This window comes from Botrytis fragariae (genome assembly GCF_013461495.1).
Source record: "Botrytis fragariae strain BVB16 chromosome Unknown tig00000012, whole genome shotgun sequence".
Lineage (NCBI taxonomy): Eukaryota > Fungi > Ascomycota > Leotiomycetes > Helotiales > Sclerotiniaceae > Botrytis > Botrytis fragariae.
The window spans coordinates 230,101-258,033 of NW_023500989.1; the positions used below are offsets into that span (position 1 = coordinate 230,101).

At 42.3% G+C, this 27,933-nt stretch overlaps 11 protein-coding genes across 11 annotated transcripts; 6 read left to right on the forward strand and 5 right to left on the reverse strand.

The window, feature by feature from the left end:
- Positions 1-407: 407 nt before the first annotated feature.
- On the reverse strand, positions 408-1,742 carry Bfra_002284 (putative replication factor c subunit 3 protein; the record flags this gene model as incomplete). Its single annotated transcript, XM_037332706.1, has 4 exons — positions 408-799; positions 855-1,404; positions 1,454-1,541; positions 1,600-1,742. The coding sequence occupies 4 exons, from the start codon at positions 1,740-1,742 to the stop codon at positions 408-410; spliced, it is 1,173 nt and encodes a 390-aa protein (XP_037194834.1).
- A 2,908-nt stretch (positions 1,743-4,650) lies between these two features.
- On the forward strand, positions 4,651-5,478 carry Bfra_002285 (uncharacterized protein; the record flags this gene model as incomplete). The annotated part of the gene is made up of 1 exon (XM_037332707.1): positions 4,651-5,478. The coding sequence occupies one exon, from the start codon at positions 4,651-4,653 to the stop codon at positions 5,476-5,478; it is 828 nt and encodes a 275-aa protein (XP_037194835.1).
- Positions 5,479-6,148: 670 nt separating this feature from the next.
- Positions 6,149-6,468, reverse strand: Bfra_002286 (uncharacterized protein; the record flags this gene model as incomplete). Its single annotated transcript, XM_037332708.1, is given in 2 exon segments — positions 6,149-6,172; positions 6,184-6,468. The coding sequence occupies 2 exon segments, from the start codon at positions 6,466-6,468 to the stop codon at positions 6,149-6,151; spliced, it is 309 nt and encodes a 102-aa protein (XP_037194836.1).
- Positions 6,469-7,310: 842 nt separating this feature from the next.
- Bfra_002287 (uncharacterized protein) lies at positions 7,311-7,505 on the forward strand (the record flags this gene model as incomplete). Its single annotated transcript, XM_037332709.1, has 1 exon — positions 7,311-7,505. The coding sequence occupies one exon, from the start codon at positions 7,311-7,313 to the stop codon at positions 7,503-7,505; it is 195 nt and encodes a 64-aa protein (XP_037194837.1).
- A 564-nt stretch (positions 7,506-8,069) lies between these two features.
- On the forward strand, positions 8,070-9,500 carry Bfra_002288 (uncharacterized protein; the record flags this gene model as incomplete). The annotated part of the gene is made up of 5 exons (XM_037332710.1): positions 8,070-8,157; positions 8,332-8,373; positions 8,456-8,557; positions 8,613-8,682; positions 8,750-9,500. The coding sequence occupies 5 exons, from the start codon at positions 8,070-8,072 to the stop codon at positions 9,498-9,500; spliced, it is 1,053 nt and encodes a 350-aa protein (XP_037194838.1).
- An 88-nt stretch (positions 9,501-9,588) lies between these two features.
- On the reverse strand, positions 9,589-11,136 carry Bfra_002289 (putative snf2 family helicase protein; the record flags this gene model as incomplete). The annotated part of the gene is made up of 2 exons (XM_037332711.1): positions 9,589-10,176; positions 10,519-11,136. The coding sequence occupies 2 exons, from the start codon at positions 11,134-11,136 to the stop codon at positions 9,589-9,591; spliced, it is 1,206 nt and encodes a 401-aa protein (XP_037194839.1).
- Positions 11,137-11,425: 289 nt separating this feature from the next.
- On the forward strand, positions 11,426-12,757 carry Bfra_002290 (putative mgs207 protein; the record flags this gene model as incomplete). The annotated part of the gene is made up of 2 exons (XM_037332712.1): positions 11,426-11,936; positions 11,985-12,757. 2 exons carry the CDS (start codon positions 11,426-11,428, stop codon positions 12,755-12,757), a joined length of 1,284 nt encoding a protein of 427 aa, XP_037194840.1.
- Positions 12,758-13,097: 340 nt separating this feature from the next.
- Bfra_002291 (uncharacterized protein) lies at positions 13,098-15,318 on the reverse strand (the record flags this gene model as incomplete). The annotated part of the gene is made up of 4 exons (XM_037332713.1): positions 13,098-13,465; positions 13,522-14,025; positions 14,122-14,699; positions 14,747-15,318. The coding sequence occupies 4 exons, from the start codon at positions 15,316-15,318 to the stop codon at positions 13,098-13,100; spliced, it is 2,022 nt and encodes a 673-aa protein (XP_037194841.1).
- A 465-nt stretch (positions 15,319-15,783) lies between these two features.
- On the forward strand, positions 15,784-17,093 carry Bfra_002292 (uncharacterized protein; the record flags this gene model as incomplete). The annotated part of the gene is made up of 3 exons (XM_037332714.1): positions 15,784-16,505; positions 16,593-16,723; positions 16,783-17,093. 3 exons carry the CDS (start codon positions 15,784-15,786, stop codon positions 17,091-17,093), a joined length of 1,164 nt encoding a protein of 387 aa, XP_037194842.1.
- Positions 17,094-19,680: 2,587 nt separating this feature from the next.
- Bfra_002293 (putative 60 kda lysophospholipase protein) lies at positions 19,681-22,645 on the reverse strand (the record flags this gene model as incomplete). The annotated part of the gene is made up of 3 exons (XM_037332715.1): positions 19,681-19,836; positions 20,436-21,628; positions 22,480-22,645. The coding sequence occupies 3 exons, from the start codon at positions 22,643-22,645 to the stop codon at positions 19,681-19,683; spliced, it is 1,515 nt and encodes a 504-aa protein (XP_037194843.1).
- A 1,836-nt stretch (positions 22,646-24,481) lies between these two features.
- Bfra_002294 (putative nap family protein) lies at positions 24,482-25,820 on the forward strand (the record flags this gene model as incomplete). Its single annotated transcript, XM_037332716.1, has 3 exons — positions 24,482-24,602; positions 24,871-25,617; positions 25,696-25,820. The coding sequence occupies 3 exons, from the start codon at positions 24,482-24,484 to the stop codon at positions 25,818-25,820; spliced, it is 993 nt and encodes a 330-aa protein (XP_037194844.1).
- Between the last annotated feature and the right edge of the window lie 2,113 nt (positions 25,821-27,933).

Sequence of the window (27,933 nt, forward strand, 5' to 3'; positions counted from 1 at the left end):
AACCTCCCCGTTAATATTGAATCGATTACGCTATACTGCGTTACACTATACCTTTTTCATTTCTGCAAGAGGCTGATGGAACGAATATAATGTTTAGAAGATTCGAGAAGTTTTAGTCCTTGTTCTTTGTGTTTCTGTTTTTTACACGGAGAAATGGGCAGGGAAATGGGAACGTAAGAATCTGCTTTACACAGTTATAGGTGTGTGAAAATTGCTGTCCATACACGCTCCGGTTTGTCAGATGGGGACATTCATTGATTATTGTTAACCTTAGCTATCGCTCAATGAAATTTGAGGCCTAGGTTAGTTTATTTTAGACACCTTGTTAATTCCCCAGAAGTCTACCCAAACCATTAAACTCCATAGCCATAATGCAATACAATCATATTACAAATGTCATTCATTAATTATTTCATAAGTTCCGCACCTTCCCTCACTACACCAACCAATGCTCCCGTCTGTATGACTTCGCTTCCTCCGCCACTCAATCTATATTCGACTTCTGCTAACCCTTGCAGCCAGGTTATCATGACGCTTGCTGGGACATCCAGTTTTGTAAGCTCTTCTGAGAGAGCAGTGATGATGTCTGCCAATGCGAGTCCTTGTGTGGATTTTACCGCATTGATCATTTGTAAACAGGATTTAACATCGGTGGTTTTGAGAATTGTGTTCATGATTTTGGATATGTCGGCTGGATGGGGAGAGGCGATACAATCGTATATAGTAGTTTCGGTGATGAGGTCCCGAACGATATCTTTTTCTTCGATCTTGGGTGTGCCTTGGATATGGATTGGAGTACCTTTGCATTGTATTAGCTTCCTCAAACTTTATAAAAATAAAAATAAATTACTTACTACTAGCATGACAAGCTTGCAAAACATTCAAAGCCCGTCTCATATCTCCCTTACTCAGTCGAACCAGTGCATCCGTAGCCTCAGCATTGATTTGCACATTCTCCTCCGCAATCACCTTATCAACAAGTACCCTAATATCTGCCTCTTTCAACGGACTAAATCGGAATCTCGTACATCTACTCAATAGTGCCGGACTCAATTTGTGCGTATAATTCGCAATCACACAAAATCGTGTATTGGCAGTATATTTCTCCATCACTCGTCTCAGCGCCATCTGTGCCGTGGAAGTCATCGCATCTGCTTCGTCGAGAATAATTAATTTGTATGCGCCGGGTGATGTGGATGAAGATTTCGAGGCGAAGATTTGTTTGGTAGAGGCGAATGTTTTGATTTGTTCGCGCACAACGTCGATTCCACGGTCGTCTGAGGCGTTGAGTTCGAGGACCATTTGGCGCATGTTTTTGGATCCGTAGATGCGACGGGCGAGGGCGAGGATGGTGGAGGTTTTACCGGTTCCGGGGGGGCCGTAGAAGAGGAGATGGGGAAGTCTCTGGAGGGAATGTTAGGGTGGGAAAGATTTGTAGAGCAGGAAGGCATACATTTGTGTCCACGAATTTGTTTATCGTAGCAAGAATGTCTTGATGACCGGAGACATCTTCTAGAGTATCTGGACGGTATTTTTCGACCCTGAGATAGCATATCAGTATATACAACAATTCTACGCCTTTGAATTGATCCGACTCACCATGGAAGACTGTCTTCTGCCTCCACTGGTAAATTTGCTGCGCTCCGTTTGCCCTTTGAAGTCGTAGCATCGGAGCCAAATATCATTGAATCACTCGCGTTGGGGGCAACATCAATTTCCATATCATCCTCGTAGTCGGACATCTTTGCGAAGGATATTTGTGGTGCTCTGAAGATTGTTGATCGTGAATTGGGATTGAGGCTACAATAAAAAGAACATTTCCATTTACCTATCTGGAGTTGTGAGACGCGTCGAGATTTTGGGCGCGTTAAGTGGTTTATGTAAGCTAGACCTAAGGATTTTGCGGCAGTTTTGGGCGGTGAGAACTTTCGGTCGTCTCCTTTAACAACACCTGCTATCCTGAGTACCGTTTTGTGTCCAAAATTTCAAGAAATCATTGATACCGCTCTACTTAGAAGTATTCATACCTCATTCTGTCATGAAGTGCCAAAAATTCTCATTCCTCATGTACGATTGAGCAATTCTTGATGTCTGGGAGTAGTAAGGCTATCATCCAACTTGGTTGCTGCCATGGAGCGATGCGTTCACGGTACTGATTCGGCTTTGTCATTTGCAAGTGCAAAGTCAATACTTATCAGTATTTTGGAGCCCCGTTGTTTCTATAAACATTGATATTGTGCACTGTGAGTAAAGTTTTGATTGGGATGCATTGAGAATCTGTCAGTGCAAAATGTTCAAGTGGTTACGTTCGTCTGGTAGATACTAGTTGCGCCTGCAAAGCATGCTTTAGTTTTCAGTTCACATTCGTTTCAAGTTACACTATGCTGTCTTCATTCATAAAAGCTTAGCCTGCGTAGCCTGTCGAAACATCCGGTGTTGTTCACGGATCCGGAGACTTGAAGATTTTCCCCCATTGCCGAAGCTAGTTTCTCATATCTCATCCGGCGTACATGGACATTCTATAATACTGTCCAAAATCCTTGCCCGATCTTTATTTCCAAGAGTTGTATTTGATTTACGGCCGTCGAAATATCTCCTCATGCTTTTAGATATGCCCTGCAAATTCTTCCAGCCAAATATCTCGCAGTGATAGAATTCCTCCATAGTTTTGTAGATTTTTCGTACAAATTTCTCGTATACAAGGGATTAAAGAGCTTAGCAGTCTGCTGTCCCCTCCGGAAGTTGGACTTAGACCTTGGACTAGGTTGTCAGGGCTCTGAATGATATTTCAACGAATTATCGATCGCTATAACTAAAGATTAATGCCAATGGAGGGAATTTCTAAAACTAGGATACTCCAATCAAATTTCCTAAACTTGCGTGGGATACCTTTGTTGCACATCTGAGATTGTATTTAACAGGGTATATCCTAATAAGTGTTCGAATAATGTTCAGGTAGAATCTGTCCGGCAGAGTCTGGCTACCGATTTGGATCTAGTATGGAACGATCCTAGACTGAAATATTTCAATCATACAGTATGAGATCGTTTTGTTGCACATCGCTAACCCAAAATTTACATAGCTCAGCCCAGGTGTCAAATTTTCAGGAGCCTCAGACGCTAGGTCATGTCTATCAAATGGTTCCAATACTAGAGTGAATCCATCAATTATCTCACCGTTTCTCATACCTTTTTTTTCATACATCTCTTTAATTTTCGCCTGATTACCCCTCCAATCAAACTTTTGTGCAGTATTATTGCATATCTATGAGCTTTCAACAACCAGGTATATCCTAAAAAATCTTTAGGCTATCGCTGACCACCCGGCCAATCGGTAAATACCGATTAACGATTACCGACTCGTCAATACACCGTTCACACTTAGCAGCTACTAGCTTCTACCTTAATTGTAAGCTATCTGTTTATGAATCTTTGTAAGGAACTCTTGTAATTTGCCTTTGTCAATTACAATTGAGTAGAATCCTGAAGTCTATACTTGACTCTCATTATTCCAAAACCGCTGCCACGCAATGGCTTTCCGAAAACTGAAATTTGAGTATTCAAGGCTTTCACAAAAATTGCTAGTGTAGTGCGTGATATCATGACCTGCCAGTTGACCTAGTGATTTATTTAGTGGAATTAAGTTTTGGATGTCAGTAAAGGAAAAGCAGTGACATTATCGCTCGATCGTCATCAAGATCACATTGTCGTTGTATTGCTAAATTAGTGGTAATTATCTAAAACTGCCACTTTATTATCTAGGAGGCTAGTAACGGTTATCGTATATAGTAGTGTCAGATACCCTGCATAAAGCTATTTTCTACACCCATACACATCAAGTAGTTAATAGGTTCAATTGGTAGCGCTGCTCTAGTTCTCTGTCATGCAGATTCGATTCAAGGCCTTCGATCGTCGGAATACTGCGAGTTCTTCAGACCTCTTCAACGCTTTACTGAAGTACATGAGCTTCAATTCAATACCTTATAGACAGAAATAACTCACTGATATCATTTTGGTTTCCATTGACTCAGCATCTTAAGCCAGCTCAGTAATAAGTATCTTAGATGAACTCAAAGCTTCACGGAGATTGAATCTTTCATATGATCTCAGTATTTCAAATGATTTTAAACTCCGAATTGAGATGGAGATTTTAAATGAGCTCAATCTTCCAAGCTGAGTGAATTTCTTGTACGAACTCAACATCTTAATCACATCGATTGTTTAACATCATGTTGGTATCCGAGACGTGTTAAGTAATTCAAATCGATACAATGTCCTAACATTTTACAATACTTCAATGTCTAAACTAAGTCCATTAAATCATAACTACAAATTCTTTGTAAGTGTTTAAGGATTTCAAATTGATCCAGAGTCTCGAAGTGGTTTGGTGTTTTAAAGTAGATTGGAGCATCCAGAGTCTTCCATTGTTTGATCGTCGTTTGATTATACACATTGATATTGTGGATGAGGGATCAACAATAAGATTTTCGCCTGTAAATCTAAGTGTTACGAAGTTACAATTAGTCTCGAGTGCTAGCAAAGTGGTGTGAAGTGGTGACGTCTTTCAAGCTACCCATTCCATTGCCTATATATTCCACGCCTTTCCCTCTCAACTCTTCTCTTCTTCTTTTTCTTTCTTCTTCAGCTTATTATGTCTTTCTTCTTGAATACATTTAAGTCCACCCTCGCACTTGTCGGATTCGCCACCCCACAAGTCGAAACCTCAACCCCCGCTGCGCCCACCTCCAGCAATGCCATTCTTTCTGGTGAGTATAGCCTCTCACCACCTTTGCTAATTGACTATTCAGCCGAGGATCCCTCTTTCACCTCGGACTTTGCCAAACAGGCCCCGGTACCTACAAATACCGGACACATTCTCACCGGGATCCTCCGGCCCGGCCTTAGGCCCTCCACTGTCGTTGACCGAATGCAAATCCACGGATTTCCAAGGACACTGGAAAATTGGAAGGTTTGCCCTTCCGCCCCACTCTCATTCAAATTTAAAAAGGTAAAAGCAATAAGGAAGGTACATTTCCGAGAATATGACGGGTTCAACCTGCATAAATACCGTCCATTCGACCCAGAGGAACCAGCTAACTCCTGGATTCCCTTCCATGATGCTATCCTGCATCAACCCGGCCTGACGCCTGGGAAACGCAGGTCAGGGTCATGGACTTGTCCCATTTGCAAGCAACTCTGGACCAATATAGGCAACCACCAGACCGATCCAAGATCTCCAGCTTGGGAATGGCGGAGCCCGGTCCTGCCCTGCCCTGAACACCCACGGCCCCTGTCTTTTAGGAAACCCGAGCCCTTTTATGGATTGGCTCTCTCCCAGAGGGAGCTAATTTACAGCAACAAGGATAAATACAAGATCCCATACATCTTGCACGGGGGCCTCATCAATCCGCCTACGGGACTGGATCCAGAGGATGACTCAGAGGTTGAGAGCGCTAGGCTAGGCGATCTCGGACTCTGAGACATCCTCTGGATCCATATACAACATACCAAGTCCATCGCTACCTCGAGTGATTCAATTGAATCTACCAGGTCGATAGCTACTTCGAGTGGTTGTATTCTTCTCTGAGTTTTCATACGACATACCAAGTCCATCGCTACCTTGAGTCATCCACTTGAGTCAACCAGGTCGATAGATACTTCGAGTAGTTGCTGGATCTACGTACGACATACCAAGTCCATCGCTACCTTGAGTCATTCAATTGAATCTACCAGGTCGATAGATACTTTGAGTGGTTGTACCTGGATCCGTATGCGACATACCAAGTCCATCGCTACCTTGAGTCATTCACTTGGATCTACCAGGTCGATAGCTACTTCGAGTGGTCGTATTCTCTTTTTCTGGAGTTCTGGCGTTCTTTTCTTTCCATAAAATTTCGCGGTATCCCTCTACTGGAACACCTGGTGCCAGCCTCAGGACCCTTGGCCGGGTACCTGACTAAGGAGGGACCAAGGACTACGGGAAGGGGAGCCTTTACCTCGGGCCACCAGTCTCGGGATCCTGCTAGGGGACATCCAAGGACCTATGAGGCCATTGGCTATTCGTAACCTTCGGATGAACATTCCTGTTAACGCCGGACTGGTCTGCTGGGTAATCTTGCGATTAAAAATCCAAAAAAAATATAAAAATTCTAAAATCCAAAAACATTTTGCGCCTTTTGCTTACTTTTCTAGGCATTCTTCTTTCGAGTTTCACTTCAGGACCTTTTTTTCCTGGACCCCGAGTCCACCAGTGAATCTTTCTTATTTCCTTTTTTTTTTTTGTATGGGCCTTTGGTCCAGCAGCGATTTCCTTTTTTTCTTTGGACATTTGTCCACCAGCGATTTCCTTTTCTCTTTGGACATTTAGTTCACCAGCGATTCTCTTCTTACTCTTCATGGCCCCACCCTCAGCGATACACCTCTTTCGACACCCTCCCTCGCCTTCGTCAACCGAAGGCCACCACAGCATTATTTTAGGTAAGTATAATCTCCTCCGTTGATTGCTAATTCGTCTATAGGGTGGCTAGCCTTGATCACACCTCCCCGTTGGTGCTAGCTGGGTACCCTCAAATGAGGAGCTAAGTGATCAGAAATGTCCCTGTGGGAAGATGTTCAATACACGCTTTTGAAGCGAATGTCTTGTTTGCCGAGTATTGAGCTCGATGAAATTTGAATTATTGAACTGATTCTGTGATGGTTAAATTTGAACAGCTGGAGTTGGTGATTCATTCTAAGTATTTCAGTGTTGTATAATCCACTCGATCTTCAATAATCTGCCGTCGAACTTCGGTATTACAATTCCATTGGTTTGGGGCTATCGGCTAATTCGAGTACTTCAAAATAGACTTTGCTGAAGTCAGGTGGGTGGCATGTTCAGAACACATTGTCCGACAGTTTCTCTAAACTACGATAAACTAGACTTAATTCACACACACTTGCTTTATCTTGCATATGTCGAAATTCCAGAGTGAGACTTCTTTCCAAAATCCCCTTATCAAGAAACATCACCTCACTACTCACCAACACATGCAGTTGGCCACTGGCCCGCTGTAATATGTGTAGTAACAATCAGGTACGCCATAAACTCGCGACACACGAAGTCATTAGCGAAACTGAATTGTTGGAGTGTAACTGTTGGAGTGATGTTAAATGCGTGATGTAGTGGATTGCCAACATTCGCTAATTGTTAGATATGGATCTACGCGGTTTTCCCCATGACTTGTATAAATTCTTCCAAATATCTCATGATATATTTCTCATCGTCTCAACTTCCATTCAAACTTCTCGTTCTGCCTCACAATCCTTCTCAAAATGTCTTTTCCATCAGCCGCGGATTCGGCATCCGACACTCATCCTTCTTCCCCGACTCATCCTACCCACCCATTAATTAAAGCACTACAAGTATCTTTGCAAAGAGAAATTTTCTTCAAGCCTGAGAATGAGGAATTGACTGAAGACTATAAGAATGCGATCAACAGATATAATAAAGCATTCATCAAGCAATAAGTAAGTTGTATTGAGCTTCTTACTTTTCTATTCCCGAAAAGCTTGTGAAAAGGAGTACGAAGAAAAGAATGCCGCACTTGAATGTGTCGGTAATTTTTGTGTGACTGTTGCACTTGGGTTATTGCTTTTGGCTGAATGGCTGAATTGATAATGGAGAATGAAGTATCATTCTCCCAATATATTTGATAACCCGAGACTTTATCCTTCAATTCAACCCCAAGAGTTCCTTCTATGACCCAAAACGAATTTAACAACCAATTATCATTCATGCTTCCTATCTCTCCTCTCCCTATTACGTCCGAGCTAACCATCTAATCTCTCATAATCTTCTGTCACTCCGAAAATGACATCATAGCCTCTCTTTCCCACATCCAGAAACACAATCTTGATTTCACCATCGCCGGAGGAAGACACAGCTATTATGGTGTTAGTTCTTGCGATGGTGTAACCATTGATGTGTTTTGTCCCATTCTTTGTTCTTCACTTCCTTTTAACAGATCCGGACGAGTAGGAAATACGAAAGGATGAGACATCTACTAACATCCGAATCTAGATCTTAGGAAAATGAGAAAAGTAAACATCGATAAGGGGAATATGAAGATCACAGCACAAGACGATTGCAGAGCTGCGGATCTGGAAACACCACTTCAAGGTGCGTAGAGTAAAGTTATGTTATTCGATTCTTGATTCTCCATATTCTTTGGGCTGTACGAGTTAGATTGGAATAGTAATGATTGGGAGATTGGTGGGCAATTATTCAAATAGAACATGGACCTTACGCATTGAAGAAACTTAATACTAGAGGACATTGACTAATATCGTACAGTGGAAGGATTATCAGTGGTCATGGGCCTAGCCAGTGATAGAGGTATCTCCCTCTATTCCTTCTTTCCTTTCCCAGCCCCCATCATCTACCCTCTATTCCCTATCATATGTAACAAGCAATACAGGTATTGCAGGTCTAACTCTAGGTGGCGGTTCAGGCCCTTTAACCGGCCGATATGGGCTCGAAATCGATAATCTACTCTCGGCCCATGTCGTAATTGCCAATGGTATAGTTTTAAATTGTTCCAAAAATGAAAATTCAGATCTGTTCTGGGGTATCAGGAGGGGGACCAAACTTTGGTATTGTGGTTGAATTTACGTATCGAATGCATAAGCAGGTTGACGTATGCCAGTAAGTTTGACTACGTGCATGAGAAATCGGTGGGTGAGATAAGGGGAAGAGCTAACAAACTTCCTAGTGGTCCTTTAGTATACAAGCCAGAGAAGACGAAAGCCCTTCTCGAATTAGTCGACACTATGCAAGAAATAACAGAGCAAACTGACGGGAAGTTACGCCTTCTTTTGGCGATAACGAAAATCCCAAGTGTGCCAATGTCGGGCATTCACCCAATCTGTATCATATCCTATGATGGACCAGAGGAAGAAGCACGAAAACTTACTGCTCCGTTGTGGGATTTGCAACCTGTAATGTCGGCGGTATCAATGAAGCCATTTGCCAGCACAACCAAGCCATCAGGACTCGTAGACGAACCGCCAAACCATCAGAACTTCTCAAATACGAGCGTGTTCATGCCCCATCCATTCGATGTCGAAATTATGGAGAAGTTGATACAAGACTTCGATGATTTCCACAACAAGCATGGAGATGCACTTGCACCTTCACGAATCATAATCGAGATGCGTTCTTACAAGGTTTCTGGTGCAATCTCTGCATCGGCGACCGCGTTGGCGGCCAGAGAAAAGACTGTTTCTATTACTATGGGGGCACAGTATGATAGCTCTCAGGTTTCGCATACGGTTATGAGAGACGATATTAAAAGGATGATTGAGCCAGTCAAGGAAGCAGTCAAAAAGCAAGGGTCTGGAAAGTTCACGAATGCTAATTTGGGAAGTGGAACGGAAAGGACTCAAAATATGTTTGGACAGAACTATGCGAGATTGAGAGAGATTAAGAGAAAGTATGATCCCGAGTTTATTTTCAATAAGTAGTATCCGATTCCACCAGCAGAACAAAACTATAGCTTGAAGCTGTAATCTCCAGCGCTGGGATACATAGAAATACCAGTCGATTGTCTTTTCAGGTCGTTGCTTCATGCCTATCCAAAATTGATACATTCCACTCCTGAAATTTCCTCGCACTTGGTGGAAGATACCGCATTGCACTCAATTCTAGGTAATGCTTGAACTCATGTATTACTTCTCCCGGCAACTCTAGCTCCTCCACGGACTCATCATGTGTCGATGGATACTTGGCCACAGAAAAGGGCTTTGAAAGGACTTTCATAGCCAGTATTCCAGGCCTGCCAGGTGTGTCCGAGATACGCATCCACCTACGATGGTAGAAGTACGAAGTAGTATATCTAATTGAGGGATTGAAGATCCAAATACTAAGGCCTCCCCACTCTACTAGTCCAACATCGCTTGGATTTTTCAAAGGCAATATGTTCACACGGGAAACACAAGATGAGTTCATTATTGCCAAAAATTGTGCCGAAATGATTCTGGCCATCGACGGCTCAAGAAACTTATCCGAAAGGTTGGATAATGGAGAGCCCTCGAAAGTTCCCATGCGCAAACTCCATTTGAAAAGTCGGATTCCTTCGTTTTGAGGATCACTGGTTCCAATCGTAGCGAGACACGTTTCACAATTTATAGTACACTTATTCTGTAAGTGAAACCAAAGTTAGAAATTGATAAGCTAATTGAACATTGCTTGACGCAGAATACGCTAGATAAATGTCACTTGTGCTGAATCCATAACTTCTGAAATCTCAAAGAAGATACGGTGATGGAGGATGCCAAGGTTCGAAGACCTTCAATCAAGTTAGAAACCCATAATCTGAAGAAGAGGGTAAAAAATTGACTGCTGCCGGAGCAGAGCAACAGCAAGTACTTAATCTTGGGTATTTGTATCGGTGACCAGCCTATGGAGGAGCGCCTGGTCTCCTTCTTGTTACCCGCATATACTCGGACTACAAATGAACATAGAGAAAGAAATATAATTTACCTCGTTACCTCCTTGGGGAAGAGTACAATCGGTTTCCGCCAAGAGAAAAGTTGAATGATCCACGAAACCGATTCCTGGCTGTGCATTGAACTTTGTGTTTGCTCCATAACCTTTTGTTGAAGCCAAATTTTCGTTTTCATGATTATGTTCAGCATGGTCCGATGGCTTGTGACAATGCCAGAAATCCATCATTTCTGCCCAACCTTCACTTGGAAGATCCCTCCATTCTTTGATACGGTCTGCTTCCACGATAGTCGTAGAGCACCTGCGGCATTCAAAAAATTGTTCACCAATAACCATATCTTTTGCGGACCATGGTGCTTCAATGGTTTGTGAAATTTCTACATCAGCCCTTTGAAAGTCTCCTGCTAAAGGAAGACGCCATGATAATTCAAGGCTCCTAAGGGGAAATTCTCGTAGTGGTGAATTTGATACCACTTGACTGGGAAGCATTAGTCTGATATCCTGTTCGGCATGGTTCAACTTCAATATGGTTCCATCAGCCAATAATTCAGCCTTTGTAGAAGAATCAGATGGTGTGTCCAAGAACGCCAGGATAGATATCTGTCGAATGTTTGACAGAAGTTCCGCATATATCAAGGGTTTGATTGGAGGCATTGCTTGATAGAAGTTGATAACTTCATGGGATTGACTGACATGATTGAGATTGTGTTGAGTTTGTCGCGTCGCGTTCTATAAAATATATCAAGTTGGTTTATCACTCGGCGCGGGTGATGTTCCGATGCCGTGGTCCGCTCTTACAAGCCACAATACGACGCGCTCAGCGAAGTTCATGTCACCGCTTTTATTCAGCCACCAATTAAATCATTCTGCCATATTTCAGTTCAAGCTTCCCCACACTTTGACTTGCATCCCAGGACCTTCAAAGTCCAACACCACAACAATCATGTCGGCTCCTATGATAAATTGGGTTCCTATTGTGAACAGAATCTACAAATATGTTGCAAACACTACTATCGCTTCATCAACGCAGCCAATAAATATCCTGCCAGTCGAAATTCACGACATTGAAACCGCTCCAGAGAAACGGCCAAGGACGTTGAAACATCTCTTGAAATCGAACCATATTAATCATTCAATTCTTTACAACCACAATCGATTCCACAACCATTTACCACATCATCTAGGATCCGCGTATCTTCTAGGCGCAGATTACGATCAATTACAAAAAGTTTTTGCAGAAGAATCAAAACATCTTGAAGAATGGCAGGATTCTCCTGGAGAAATCACAGATGCAGATTGGAGGGAATTTTTAGGAGAGAAGGTATACCAGAGGGCGTACGTTGATTTCTTTGAAGATGAATTGGCTTTAAAATATAGTTATGATTGGAAGGTTTTGGTAGAAGAGTATCTCTACAGCGGGAAAGCTCCTCTTGTCAATGGCCTGACTTCAGGACGTACGTATATTTCCTATTTCACCGCATCTATACTAATGAGTGTCTTAGTCGGTCACCCCCTTATCCATCTCGGTTACGCAGTCGAATTGAATAGTCGCGAATTGGCCATCGAAGCCCTCTCCCTGGCGTCGAGCTGCTACGACTTTATGCATAAATATCTTGATGATCCATCTTATACCAAAGCATCTACCTATAGTACAACCTCGCCCCTAGAAATTCTCCACAAAATACATACAGATTCGCGGTTAGATGGTGTCTTGGATGGACCTTCGCCTTCAAATATAACCAAATTATTCGATGAACATGAGGAGTTTATACTCGAGCATTGGAACGCCTGGAGTATTACCGATCCCCATAAACAATTCCAAGATTCCCAAGAAGCAGCTGTGAACTTGCTGGTACAAACGGTTGAGTCTGGTACTCACGCATACGACTTCTTCATGGTACATATCCTCACTACAAGCCACGCAGTTCGAATTCTACTCCCCTTCGTTCCAGCAAAATTTCAAATAAGTTTGATACGTCAATGGTGGCTATTAACAATTGCCGTCTACTGTTCGCAGATGAGACCGGAAATAAACGAAGACATTGAGCAAAAACCAGCAAAGGGATGGAAATATGTAGAAGATAAAGCTATCAATGGTGTATGGTCAACAGATCCACATTATGTGAAAGCAATACGGGCCATGAAGGAAGCAGCTTTTACTTGGGGAGATGTACATGAGAGATACCTGTCCATGGCTGTCACCTTCGCTGATGATTTTAATGGATGGACGGGATTTGGAACCAGTGAGTCTGATCGTGTTGGTGGGCATCTTTGATTTTGGATTAAGGTGGCTGGCTCTGTTTTGTACTAGTATGATTGCCGATTTTAATGAATGCATGGAAATATCGTATATGATCCAGATCTACCTAATCTTATATGATCGGATACTCAATGATCATGTTTTCGCCAGCTTCAAACGATCCTACTGTCGTTGAGTAATGACGTCATCGGATAGACAACATACCATAAGGTACAAGGAATACATGGTTGTAGTAAATTGCTGTGGCAGTTTTATATATTAAGAAATACATGATGAAGGAACTTGAACAGAGTAGTGAAGTTCTAAATAGTCACGCGAATCTCCAACGTTTGCTTGGAAATTATGAATACGTCGCTCATATCGACCCCTTTCCTTCACCGATTTCGCCTTCTGGAATCTTTTTGCCTGCACGATGTTTGATCTCATGAGCACTTGGCAACTCGTGCGACCCGTAGGTATCCGACTTAGACGAGATAATATAGTCTCCGTACCCTGGAAGATTCTCAAGTTCCATCTTGAGCTGAGCTGCAAGTTTCGTATCATTACGCAACTCGGCTTTCCTTATGAGATAATATCTCGAGGCAATATCGCGGGCGTGTTCGAGATTTTTCAAATCTTTATTGTGGTCAGTATCCTCTCCTGCTTCTAATAACTCAATCTCCCTTTCGTCATATCTCTTCTCGCATTTCAAAAGGGCTTTCTCTAGCTCCTGTTCTTCTTTGTCTGTACATAAGTCAGTTTTCTTTGTTTCAAAAGTTCTAGTGCTCAGGACATCTCACCCATACTGAGCTGACCAGGATACCCTCTACTATATGCTGCTGCAATATTTGGCGAGGGAGTTAAAGCCTTGAAGGACTCAGCGTCTGACTGTTTCTTTGCAACGGTTGGTGGCTGTAATTCAGGTCTTGGAGATTTACCCGGCCGTGGCGGGCTTGGCGTTGGTTCCATCGTTGAATACTTGGAGTCTGCTTCACTAAACCTAGAAGGTAATGGAACATGTTTTCCATCCGCGTCACCGTGATCTTCAACACCTTTCATTGGCCCCTTCGGCGGATGTTTTGTTCCGGTATCGTTTGGACGAAGAACGTTTATGCTGTAGGCAAGACTCACCGAGAAGGGTTTTGAGAACAACCGTGCAAGTCCTTTCTTGATATCTTCAAGCGTGTCATGTATTGGAACGACATATCCGCGGCCTAACACATCCGAAGCAACGACATGGCCATACACCCGTAGGAAACTTGATGAATCAACGATCCACGCACCGCTATCACCAACATGAAGCTCTATAGTGTGGTCAGCTTCGCTGTACCAAGTAGAGCCATCGCGATTTCATATCTGTTATAGACTAGATTGCGTTGAGGCAAAATTCATTCACTTACTCTTACCGTCTGAAAGTGATAGAAGACGTGTTTGGACCAACACCTTGCCTGGAGGGAGCATTATATACGACCAGGAGCCATGTAAAATCCCATTGAGTGGCCCTCGGGTAGAACTCATTTGTACTGAGGACTGTCCCCCTCTAGATTGGGATCGTGTTGGATATGGATTGAATGCGGCATTTGGGGGGCTGTAAGAGTTTTTGTCGATAGTGATCAATCCCCAATCAAGATTGCCTTCATCTGTGAAGAGATTATGGGAGGCCATTGAAAGCTTTCCCAATCTTGACCATTCGTTCATGTTCACCTCCTCATCAATTTCAATTCCACTTTTATTCAAAACATGTAGATCATTCTCATCCTCTGAATTAGCTTCGATAAAACCTAATTCGAATTCGAAAGATTCCACATCCTCTTCATATTCGCCGTCGTAATCGCTCACTGGAGAATATTCGGCGTCATCATACAACTCTTCAAAGACGAAATGACCTGCAGTCATTCCATAAATTGTTTCCAGATTTCCTGAGTCAATCGTCTTGATAAAGCCCCCATGGTGGCCAGGCGCACCCCATGCGAATACCCTGTCATGATTTGCCTGCCACGACGAGCGCCTGGTGTAACATCAGACTTTAACACATATATTTCGTTTCCTTCTGAAATCGCCGGGGAATCAAATTGTGGAGGCGCATTCGCGGTATTGACGAGCGGCCTCGGCTTCTGTGGGTAAATGTGTACCCTCAAACGGGGAAAACGATCATCTGGCTGAGATGGTTCGAAATCACGCCTAATCGCACTTCTCTGAAAAAATCTGGTAATCTTTCCGACAACTGCCTTGTTACATTGAATGAATACCCAAGGTTCTGCGCTCTCTTCATTCTCTCCCAAGACCTGCAAAGTCATCAGAATCGAGGTGCAATTGGGCAGACCGCGTGTTAAGCTATTAAGACTTTCTGCGTATTGCTCACGCAGATCTGAAAAACGATCCCATGTCAGCTGCGGGATTGGTTTATCATACGGTCGCAGTTTTTTAGGCTTTCGAATGTAGTTAGGCATTATACTTTTCCCTTTTGCAATGGCACGATCCGTAAGGGACTTCGAACTATTCGGCGGAGGCGAAGGTTCTAGAGAAGCGTATCCTGAATCCTCGTTCGGTTCATTGCGTGTGACTGGTAGGGCTGTGGAAAAATTGTCTGAGTTCATGGTGGATATGCCTGAACAAGACATGAATGATTGCTATCGGCACTTGTCGTTCTCGACCGCACTGAAAAACTTGAGTCAAATATGAGTATCGTGGTAGCTAGCACAATAAAAGTCAAGAATTATAGAGAACATAGCAATTGAAAGCGGGGCAGGTTTTAAGTAGTTCAATGTGAAGCCTCGACGACATTGTAGTGTAAAGTGGCTGGGGCTGCAATTATTTGAGCAGGGGCTTCATTGGATTGAGTCGCCACTCAACAAGTTAGTCTTCGATACTTTACTCGCTGACATAGTAGATTTTCCCAAATTATGCATCCTTGGGCCTCTGAAATGTAACATACACAGCCCCTTACGCGATAACAGACCAGACTTTTATTGATCTTCTTTGGAAACGAATTACCACATGTAAATGTAACTTTACAACACAAGTGACAAAAGGCAAAATAATTTCCCTATGTTTAATCAAGTATGACTTTAGAATACCCACTTGGAAGAGTCACTACCTCCCAACTACAGGCCCTTACGAAGGTTTTGTGGTCTTGGTTTATATGCTCGGATTGTCAAACAGAGACGCCTTGCAAGACCACAAATTGCTCGTGGTCCAGATCAACGACGCTCAGCCGATATTTCGAGTTCTTCAAGATATCCACAAGTGCTTACAAGTGCAATATAGTTCCTGGTCAGTCTCCGGGTCTGTCATCTTACAATGACTTATTCCAAATAATTGAACAACTGAAAGCCAGCCCTGAGCTCAGTAAAGCAGAGTTATTGGAGAAACTCTTCACTGATCGTCCCACGCGACCGTACCAAGAGCGTGCTCTCAATCTAGCTGTTCAGGTGGTGGTGATGATCAACTGCTCAGCATCTCGTCAATCTTCCGTCCTGCTAGAGTACGGAAACGAAAAAGCACGGTGGCATCTCAACGATACGTTTTCGCAATTTCTTAACGACGTATTCCCAAAGACGTCCCACCCAAGCATTGATGAAATTAAAAGCGAGCTTTTGGCGACCAAATTGAAGAAGAATGCGCGACTGGAATTTCGGCCAACAGACGACCTGAGAAATCATTTGAGGCTTGACAAAAGTTCAGGAGTTGTCGAAATTTTCCACCATACTGCTTTCTTGAAAGAGCAATTGAGGCTTACGAAAGAACAACCGCAAAGTTTATCTGTATCCGATCTGATTCGAATGTAAGTTGAGAAGAACACAACTGGGCTTTTGATTATTAGCGTTAAAAAATCAATAGAAAGTATGGTGCTAATATTGGTAAATTGTAGTGGCGCGCTCCCTCGTACACTTGTTATCGAGGTGCTCGATTCCATACAGAAGGTTATCTTTGATCTCACAGATGTCAAATCCAAAGAGCTGCTATTATCGCTGACCTCGGCTTCAACTTTTAATTTTGATCGTATGCTTGACAACCCTCTCAGAGATCTGATATTGTTAGCTAACATCTTGATCTTCCAGCGGATATTCTTCGATATGAGAGCGTGTCAATTCGCAAACCAGAGGAGCAGAATATTCAGTATCATTATTTCGGGGCACGATTGGCAGAGCTACACCAGGAGTTAATGAATCCGACCCCTAGAGGTTTTGAAAAATGGTTCGAGAGAAAAAGCAGTCCAAGATTCGTGATGATGGCTACCATCGCCGGCGTTATGTTTGCGATTTTCCTAGGGTTGTTGAGTTTGGCTTTGGGCGGCTTTCAGGCTTATGTTGGATATATGGCATGGAAGCATCCTGTTCAAACGTCATCTGGTTTACAACAAAACCAATAGTTGCGAGAGTTAGACATTATGTCAAATCACAACAGTAGGAGAATGGAACAGAATTTGTGTTTCGTGAAGAATTCAGTAGAATGATACAGGTGTACGTTTATCGCGCACGACCATGGTTATCATCACATGACACTGTTTGGCTTCGAGCTACTATTCAGCAACCACGTCATGGACCTGCCCACACATTCAATGATGGTACAATCTCTAGAAGTCTGGTATTCATGTTCAAGATCAAAAAATGCTATTCCTAGTTTGCGTTCATCAAGTCCAGTCGCTTTTCTTTTAAAGGCTAAAACTAGAGATTTTTCATAAATCTCACAAACAATGATTCCTCTCCTCCAGGAATGGAAGTCGAAAGACGCTGCTTCTGTTGATTCTTATTTATGAGTGTGGAGGTACGTTTCATAGACAGACAACTCAGAGCTCTTGGAATACAGATGTGCCAAAGATAGAAAGATGGCGTATTTCCTCCAACATCTGTATGCTGGTGAGAAGTGCGCCTCCGGAAACACACAAACTAATTGGGCATTACATTGTCGAACGAAAAGCCAGGCTACCTACTTGATAGTTCTTGATCAGTTGTCGCCCATATCTTATGAAGACTTATTCCGTGTGGCTACACCAGTCGAAACTCGCAGAGTGGTAATCTAGGTACCTCCCAAGTGAATGGCCAACTCCTCAAGCAATTCGAAACTGCCTCGTTAGTTCAAGGCTATGGCTCGGTGTATTTGCGGTGTGCAGTGGTGTAACAGGTGCTACCATTGCCGTTATGAGAATATCGTCTGGCAATCCTCATTTACGATCTTTTCACTTGTTTCTTCGATATCTGCAATTTCTACAACATGCCATCAGCGACATCGACAGCAAACTTAGCATTTTCCCCGATACGTTTTCTAATCACTTCACATGAAGCTATATAGGGAATATCATTACATAGGCTCAAGCAAAACACACATGAGGATCAAACAGCGAGTCTATCAGGTTGCTTTCTTAATGATCTTGCATCAAGTAGCGGCTGCTTCTAAGAAAAAGAAGGGTGGAACTTGCGAGAAGCGGGGAGGAAGCTTTATTCTTTCTTCAAAATTAGTTTGATGTAGCATTGCATTGGATGCAAAAGTTTGAGGATACCGAGTCAACATTGCCACTTACGATCCCGCGTATGCTACGATATTCTACGCGATAAAACCTTGCTCTAAATCGCAATAAAGCATGTCTTAGAATAGCAATCTGTGCTCAGAGCATCGAATTAGTCTCAAAGACAATCAATCAACACAGCTATCTGCCTCAACTCTCCTCCCAAGAAGTGAGTAGAGAAATACCGATTTTGAAGACACTAATCACAATTTACATGAATACATCGACATCCGTCCGAATCACACATCATCCGCCACCATTCAAAGTCGCCAACCTACCACTTCAATCGCAATATCACACTCCATGATGGCTTAGGACCGATAAAATCAAGGCGTGTAACTCTGACGACGTTCTTGTGCCAGCAATTCAATCCGTGAGCGGCTTGACAAGATAAGTATGATTCATCGCAAACTGGACTCTAGAACACATCTTATCAACTGCAAGAATCTATTGGCATGCTGAGAGTGCATTTGGAATGTACGCTAATTGTGTATCTGTGAAGACGGCTATATTATGTTCTGGCAAGTTCCCAAAGCCACTCAATCCGCAAGTGGTCACTTATTCTGATGCAGTTCAACCACCACTAATGCAGTTATAGATTTGCACAGCAAAGGAGACGACCTTGTTGTTAAAAAGACGAAACGGAAAACACTGCTTTGGAAAGCATATATGCACTTCTCCCATCAAATACTTAAAGATCAAGTGCACTTGTCAATGAGCCAAACAAGATTTGATCAGGTTTTCCCCCCCAAAAAATCCAACAGTTCGTTCAGCATTCACAAAATCAAAAGTGCCATCTTGCAGGCTCCTATCGATAATCTCCTTGAAGCACCATCTTACTCAGCTAACAGAAACCCCAACGAATCACTAATCTTTCAACTCAATGCCATACATCAATCCAGCGCTCAACACCCCCCACCCCCGCGCTTCATTGATCAAAATAACACAAATATCCAACTCGCCCATATCATCCAAAGAAAAACTTCTTCTTGGTATAGGATTACATAAACCCACACATCTCTAAACCCACGCAATTTTCCAAACTACCGAGATGATATGTTGAATCAAGCATCAAGTGTAAAACTTACCCTCCAACTGCTGAACTCCTAGACTGCAGTCCAGAAGAATCATCTATGATTTTGATTATAGTACCGGGAAAGGTATTTTGAATTTTGGATTTCGGATTTCGATTCTCAGTCTTTAATCTTTAGTGTTCGATACTCGGCCCTTGGTCCTTGATGATCTCTCAATATTTATAGATTGCGGATTGCGGATTGCGTGCTTAGTGTATTGTCTAGTTCTCTAACAACGTTTATTTCCAGTGTCAATTTTCGATTCTTTCATTCCTCATTCCTCATTTCTCATTCCTCATCATATCTATCGTCACTCATCCACCTTCCACTTTCCACTCCCCCTCCCCATCCACTCATCCCCATACACACCACCCCTCACCCTACAACCTCCTCCTCTCCTCAACCCACAAATGACCCCCCGCCTCTTCCAAAACCCTCACATGTTCCCTCTGTTTCTCTCCCGCCTTTCTCGCCAAAAACAACGGGGTATTCCCCGCTTTATTACGGGCATGTACGCTTGCACCACGCTTGAGTAACTATTTGTGGGTGGGGGGTTAGTAAGTGTTTAGTAATGGTTTTTGGGGGGGAAATTTTAGGAGATTGAAAAGTAAGATTTTAAGATAGAGAAATGGAGAGATGATAAGTCAAGGAAGAAGAGGAAATTCGGAGAGTTCATAGAAAATTTGGGGGATATGGAGAGGAAACTTGAGGAAGTCGAGTATTCAGGGACATGCGATTGATTGTCTGGACTAGCAGACCGGATGACATGATATGTGAACAGTTTTTCAGGCTGTGAGATGAGATTTCACTGTCTCATTCAATAATTTATAATATCGGAAACATGTCATAACCTATATATAAAAATTCCAGATATTTGGAGTCTTTCAAAATGATGTATATGTGCTTTTGAAAACTCCTGAATCCTCGAAGCAATTCAAACTTCATGAACAAATAATTTGAACACTTCAAATGATTTGAGTAAAAGATCATTGCGTACGTTAATGCAACAGACTGCTCCATTGAAGAAAAAAAATCAAAACTTTTCATTATCGGACAGGAGTTCGAAGGATTAGAAACCTGGAAAAAATCTACAGGAAAAAGAAGAGAAAATATCTCAAGCGGAAGCACTACCTACTTCTCTTAAAAGGTCTACTGAAGGACCTACAGCCCCTAAATGTAAAGCGGTATTTCCTACGTAATCGGTTGTTTGAAGAAGACCAGCTCGATCATGGTCGAGGATATTGATGATGGCATTCGTGTCACCTTTTTCAATGGCGTATCCTAATCCCGTAAACGCGTGTTGTTGAGCTGTAACTGCGACTTCGGTTGGTGGATGTGAAAAGGCTGTGCTACCTTCCTCGGTCATTTCTCCTCGAATGGAACATTGCATTTGCATGGTGACATCGTCGTATGAAAGATCAGGAAGAGCGAGGAGAAATGAAAGTTTAGTGAGGGCAGCTTCAGTTGTTAAGTCGTGACCGAAAACTACACCTGCTCTGCCCAAAATGGTGGCTGGTGCGTACAGCGGGGAGACGGAACCGGAGTGGCATTGTGATACGTTGACTATGATTACACCTCTCTCACATGCCTCTTTCATGATTTTGATCATGCTTCCATCATCTCCACTGGGTGCGTTACCGGCTCCGAAAGTTTCGAGAATAAGGCCACGGAGGTTTGGAATACGAAGGACGGCATCGATCATTTCTGGTTTGATACCAGGGAAGATACGAAGGCATGCTACGTGGGAAGTATCAAGATTTAATTGTACTCCGAATTTAGCAATCGATCGTGGGCGACGAACCAGATTCCAATTGACTGTTGCTCCTAAAGCAGTCACCTTTGCTAATGGTTCACAATTTGGTGAAGCAAAAGCATCAAAGGAGGTAGCCGAAACTTTGGTAGTGCGATTTCCGCGGAATAAATTGTGATGAAAGAAAAGACATACTTCCGGAATCATGAAAGTTCCGGCTATGATTAATGATCCAAGAAGGTTATCCACGGCATCAGATTGAAGAGCAAAGATTGAAGCTTGAGATCCCGTAAGAATAACAGGTTTTCCAAGATGTGACAACATAAAAGATAAAGCTGAACTCGTGTATGCCAAACTATCTGTACCATGAAGAACAACGAAGCCATCAAATAAATGATAATTTCTTTCAATCGTGGTAGCAATTTGTGTCCAACCATTTGAAGATATTGATGAGGAATCTAGCAAGACAGGAAATTCGTACAAGGTATAACGAACATGTCGAGAATACGTGCTCGGAGGAGTACGTAAACTGGGTAAATATTCTTCTGTAGTGTTTGTGGTCATAACTGGCATAGGATCTAAGTACAAGTTAGTCACTAATTAATTCTCCGAAACATATTACGTATGCGGTGGATTATCGTTGTCGGAATAAAGCAATGCATATCCAAAGCGGAGATAATGCAATGCAATGAACGACGATGGGATGCGTGTGATATTTCTTAATATAGATCATTCAATGAGAATTGATTGAGATGTCACCGAAGGACTACTACTGACATGTTCCGAAATGAAATTAATTAGAGAGACTCACTCGAGCCATTCGGTGTAACTTGGAGACGCGATTGTGTGTACAAGAAGTCCCTTGAGATCTTCGAAATGTGTAACACTCAGCGAACACCTCCTAGCGACCTTACACGACTTTCGTCATATCGGCGTAAATATCTTGATGGTGTTCGAAATTGAAGACATTGGACGTCATTGAAGGATGTCCAGCTCTCCACGATATGAAATTATATCATACTGATATAGAAACCAGAAGAGTCTAGAAGCATACTATCACACAATGGACGACAGAATGAAAATAATGCCAAAGTCGAATAAATCTAGACTTTGAGAGCAATTTCCAATGATTGACCAAATCTAAATTTGACAACCAAGTGATCCTTCAGACCTAAATGCTTTTCGATTCAACGGTCCTTCAAATTTGAATGTTTTGATGACCCGATTTACTATCAATTGCATTTCAATGCATCAATTTGGATTTGACAATGAAATGCTTGTCAATGTCGATTGACATGTGACAATCGAAATGCCCCTCCATCAGACTACAGACTCGGGGTTTTGGATTATGAATTGCGTACGTTCATCGCGCGTATGATTGTGATTGTGATTGTATAACAAAATTTCACAACATAAGAAAATCTCTTACCTGGATTTGAGCCGTCGTTGAATGACGGTCTAGTAGCCATTCCTTCTTTGAGGAACCCTCTTGCTGGAACCAAGCCTTCCGGTGAAGATTTCATACAAATGGTACCTCCTGTCATAATGATGAGGACTCTACCCTCTGGGTAAGATTGTGTCGCCATGGTGGACATGGTGATATGATGGTGCGCGGTTGGAGGAAACACTGAAGTGAAGGTCGGTAGCGATCTTAGGAGAAATGTATGGGTCGCTAGGAGACTATTTCGTAAGGGCTTGTACTTGAACCCGGAATGTTTTGGGGTTCAAACACAGCTTGAGCAACGAGGGGTAGGAGATTTTTAATTTCCTTGATAGCACGAGAAGAATATGGTGGGATATTGTTTGCCCAAATCGAAGTCAAGGTCTGATATTGTTTATCCAAATCAAAGTCAAAGTATGATATCGTCTGAAGATCCAACACCACACGAAGGAGTGACGTGATGAGATATGAGGAAATGTGATGATGTGGTCGTCGTCGTGGTCTAGATTCAATACATGAATGTAATGTGAAGATAGGAAAAAATTGATTGTGTTCACATGAATGAATGAATGAATGAATGAATTATTCAGAAACATCCACATCCATATTTTTTCGATCAATCATCTTTCACGAAAGGAAAACTATAACGTAATTGACCAATTAGAATTGAGGGTTGAGGATGTTGTTGAAATTTTGAAAGGAAAAGCAAACTTCACTTCAAGGCTCAGACTATCCGAGTTTACCAGCTTATTAATCGGGACGTATGTGGTAGTATGCAACCTTTGGTAAGATCTTATCGTCATGATTGAAAGATTGAGAGATTGAGAGATTGAGAGTGAAAGATTAATTGACTGATTGATTGATTGATTGAATGTCATACCTACCCACCTACCCTACCCTCCACCTACATACCAGTCCAAGTCTCTCGGTCTAGTATGCCAGTACCAACCATCTCGTGATGCACGGAAGTAAAAGTATCCATATCCCGTCGCCAAAATTGAGGTTATTCCAAGAAAATTGCATTATTTATTCACAATCGTATGTCTGATGTTACTTTGTACCCCATCCATCCATCCATCCTTCCTTCCTTCCTTTCTCTTCCCTTTTCATGCAACTCCGTACAAGGGAACGAATTAACCTTTCACCGAAATAGGCTGGACTGGCTTGACTGGCTTGACTGGCTTGATGGATTCGACGGGCTCTATCCATCCGTACCAAGACTTTTTATATATATTGAGGCGTTCTCCTTACTACTACGTACACACCACCGAGATTACTAATCAATGCCTGTATCAAAATCATCTGGAGGACCACCGATGGACTCGGGAGACAAAGTTCATTATCCCAACCATCCAACCATCCAACCATCCAACCATCCAAGCATTCAAGCATCCAAGCAAAAAATATAACAAAATATACTTTCCTTTCTTTCCTCGTACATTCACACATACATACATTCCATATCCTTAAATATCGTCCAATTCCCTTCACGGCGACAATGTCATCAAATATCATCGACATCAAGTTGAATCTTCATTCTCTATTACTACCACCACTCCTACTCTACTTCTTACCACTCAATTCTTACCATCCAGTCCATCCAGCCCATCCAGGGACCTTTCCCTACCTAGTCCACACCATTGCCTTATCCATCGAGAATCACATTAAAAGCTTCAAACTCCACAGGACTCGGTCCCGAGATAAAGTCCGACTTACACCCAATTTCAACCACTCCATCAATCCGGGTGACATACAATTTTATTTCTTTTGCCAAGCCTTCAATTCTTTTCCATTCCGATATAAGCATAATAGTGACATTCATTCTCTTCTATTTCTCTCTTGAATTTCGTGAAAAAGAAAAAAGAATATACACCAGAAAGTCGAAAGTGATCACCGCAATCCAGCCCGCCCTTACTTCGTTCCCGGTACCCCTCGCCCTTTCCTGCATACGCGAAATCCTCCACTCACGCGTATAAATTCGAGCTTGGCTATGCGACAAACCTTCGCATTTACAACCGCAGCTATGGCAGCAGCTTTAGAAGATACCCCCGTTTCCTACGAAGATTTGGCAGAAATTGAAAGGGAATTTGATGATGTTGAAACGGAAATCAGTATGTCATATTATCTTTTCTTTTTCCTTTCCCTTGTGACGTTGGAGGTACTCTAATTTGCCTACTTTGGAGGGGTCAAGTGCGCCACGACTTTTGGACTTTATCAGATCAAGATCAAATCGGGTCCATCTTTTTGTACGACACTCCATGGATGTGCCTGTATACATTACATTCGTTTTTGATGATTGTTCCGTATCTTTATAGGACCTGCCAATAATCTTTCTATGGTTCGATGTGCTTAAATATCAATTGACTAACTTCCTATCAGTTCGACAACAAGTTTCCCTTACTCAACCTCTGTATGCCCGTCGCAACAAAACTATCTCTCAGATTCCCAATTTCTGGGCCCTGGTACTCGAACAGGCTCCTCCAGATATAGATCAATACATTCAACCTTCCGATTCCGCTCTTCTACTTTCCTCACTTACCTCCCTACATGTATCGCATTTCGAACTCGAAGATCCACAATCCAACAATGGAGGAGATCCAAGATCTGTATCAATTACGTGGACTTTCTCTCCAAATGAATATTTTACAGATGAAAAATTGGTCAAGAAGTTCTGGTATAGAAAGAGTCTTGGAGGTTGGTGTGGTTTGGTCAGTGAACCAGTTAGGATTCATTGGAAAAAGGGGAAAGATTTAACCGGCGGCTTATTGGATATGGTGTGTGATGCTTGGGATGCAGAACGAAAGGAAAATTCGAAAATTACTCCACAACACAAATCACTCGAGAAGAAAATGAACAATACAAGTATGGGAGGTTTAAGTTTCTTCGCATGGTTTGGATTTATTGGTCGAAAAGTTAGTGAGGAAGAAAGTAAAGAAGCAAATGCGAGAGATTTAGCAAAGAGAGAAGCTAGAAAAAATGGAGAGAAGGTGGTCGAATCGGATAATGATGAGGTCGATGAAGATGATGAGGATGATTTGGGAATGAAATTGGAAATCTTTCCGGATGGTGATGATCTTGCTATTGCTATTACGGAAGATTTATGGCCTGGTGCTATCAAATATTTTAGTTGGTCTACCCCTTGATTCCTTAACGAGCAATTATTTGCTTCTTGACCATAAGAATTGTATTGACACATAATTATAGCCGCAGCACAAGAACAAGATGCACTATCAGATGCAGATTTTGAATCAGATGGTGATGATGATGATGAAGAAGAAGAAGAATCGAATGAAGCAGAGAGACCAAACAAGAAACAAAGATCCTCTTAATCTTCAGGATCAGATATCTTCTTTGGATTGATTTGGTTTTATAAAGGGTCTTTAAAAGGGTTGATTGGGTCATGCGATTTTCAGAATGGATATGAAAAGTTTGTTTATTTTTTATATCTTGGTTGAATTTCTCGGGGTAGGTAGGAAAAGGATGGTTTGCTTGGATGGCGTGGTGTTCTTTTGACTCGGAATTGCAATTGCGATTCGGATCGGATTGATTGAGTTGTTTGGATGCAATGAAATTTAATTAATGCATTGAGATAAGATGATAGATTATCAACAATTGCAATGGGGAGTTGGAGTTGGAGCTTGAGGTTTGGGATTTGAATTGGAGGAAGGATCTCTTTATTTTTTGATACCTTGTGGGGAGAGTGGTAGGTGGTAGGCAGTGAATGGATGGATAGTAGAAGAGGATGAATAGATGGATGCATGGGATGGTTTAAGAAAGAGATTTATATTTGGTATCTAGGTACTCAAGATCAAGGTCATACTTATTCATGCTCATTCTCATGCACATGAGTTGTGCTTGGATTAGAGCCTGGAGTATGTAGGCGTATGAGTGAGTTATAGAAATGAATGTTTCTTTTTTCACTTATTTACCTATCTTGGCTTCTTGGCTTCTCGATATCTTGATAGTACACAACATCATTTCCTTTTCAATTTGAAGAAATGAGTGAAGAGTGGTATCGTGAGCCGATTGAGTTGTATGATATGGCATGGTATAGTTTGGTACGGTTGGTATGAAATGAAGTGAAATGAAGTGAAGTGATATCAGATATCTCATCCGTTTCTTATCATGTGAAATGTTTATTGAGTATGGAATCGGGAGAAGTGACGGGCAGAAGCTATAAGTGGGAAATAGTTTAGTAGATAGGATGAGATGAGATGAGATAGATGAGATGAAATGAGAGAGATTAGGGTTAGGGGTTAGAGTTAAAAGTAGGGGGAGAATGTTCGAATGGGTAGGTAGGTGTGATTGATGTGTTTGGTAGTGTAGATGTGGTATTACAATGGGAATGGAAATGGATAGTTGATGGGGGGGGGGGGGATCTTGATTGGGATGTAGATGGGGAGGGGTATGGGAAATAGGAAATCGCTCTTGGGGATGAGGTGTGTGGTAGGTATGTGGTATATGGAAAATGGTAAGCTAACATTATAGTCTTGTAGTAACTTTAATTAAACTTTGATTTATTATATGTAAGGAGAGTTGAAGAGTGAGGTGTTGAGCGAGGGAGTGAATGGGGATTTTGTGAAGAGAAGTGAGGGGAGGAGAGGATGTTTGTGAAGGGCAGAGGAGAAGAGGAGATGAGATGGTGGTGGGTAGGTGATGGGAGAATAAAAGGGCTGTGTAGATGGAGGGTTCTCGGAATGGGAATGGGAGTTGTACTGGAAGATGGAAGGTGAGATTGGTCTTGATGTTTGATTCTGATTCTGATTCTGATATTGATGTTCTTGTTTGAGGAGAATACTAGTGGGAGGGTGGGGTAACGGGGCTCCTGGGCGGGAAATGGAAAGGAGAGGGGGGTTTACGTGCAGTTGGGTGGCTGAGTGGTTGATAGAAGCGAGCGGGTATAGAAATTACTTTGTTGAGAAATTCATTGCATCCCAAAGACGCGGGTAATGAGAAAATATCAAAAATGCAGGAAGTGGTAGGGGATTGGGTTCCTATCTTGTGGGAGAGGAGGTTGCGAGCAGGTACTTGATTCGGGTATAGATACATTCGACAGTATCAATTGGTATGAGACGAGAGCCGATTTATGGATTGTCAAGTGTGTGCGTGTGTAAGTGGGTTGATGATGGTAACCAAACCGACGAAGGACGGAAAATCACGGAATAGAGTGAGATGGAATGAGATGCATGGTAGATAGTATGAGGAGGAAGGAGGCAGGGAAGGGACGATAAAGAACTCGGTGTATGTTGAGTATTGGAGCCATAGCGGTTTATTTCTTGTGCTTGTTAGTATATTGATATCTTTTTGATAGATTATGCATTGGAGTACTCGAGTATATGTCAGATGAATAGATGGAATAGAGTAGAATAGTAGGATACGTGGGATACGTGGATGTTTCTACATATGATCTCTCTATTCTATGTTTGTATATGCAACGGCTTT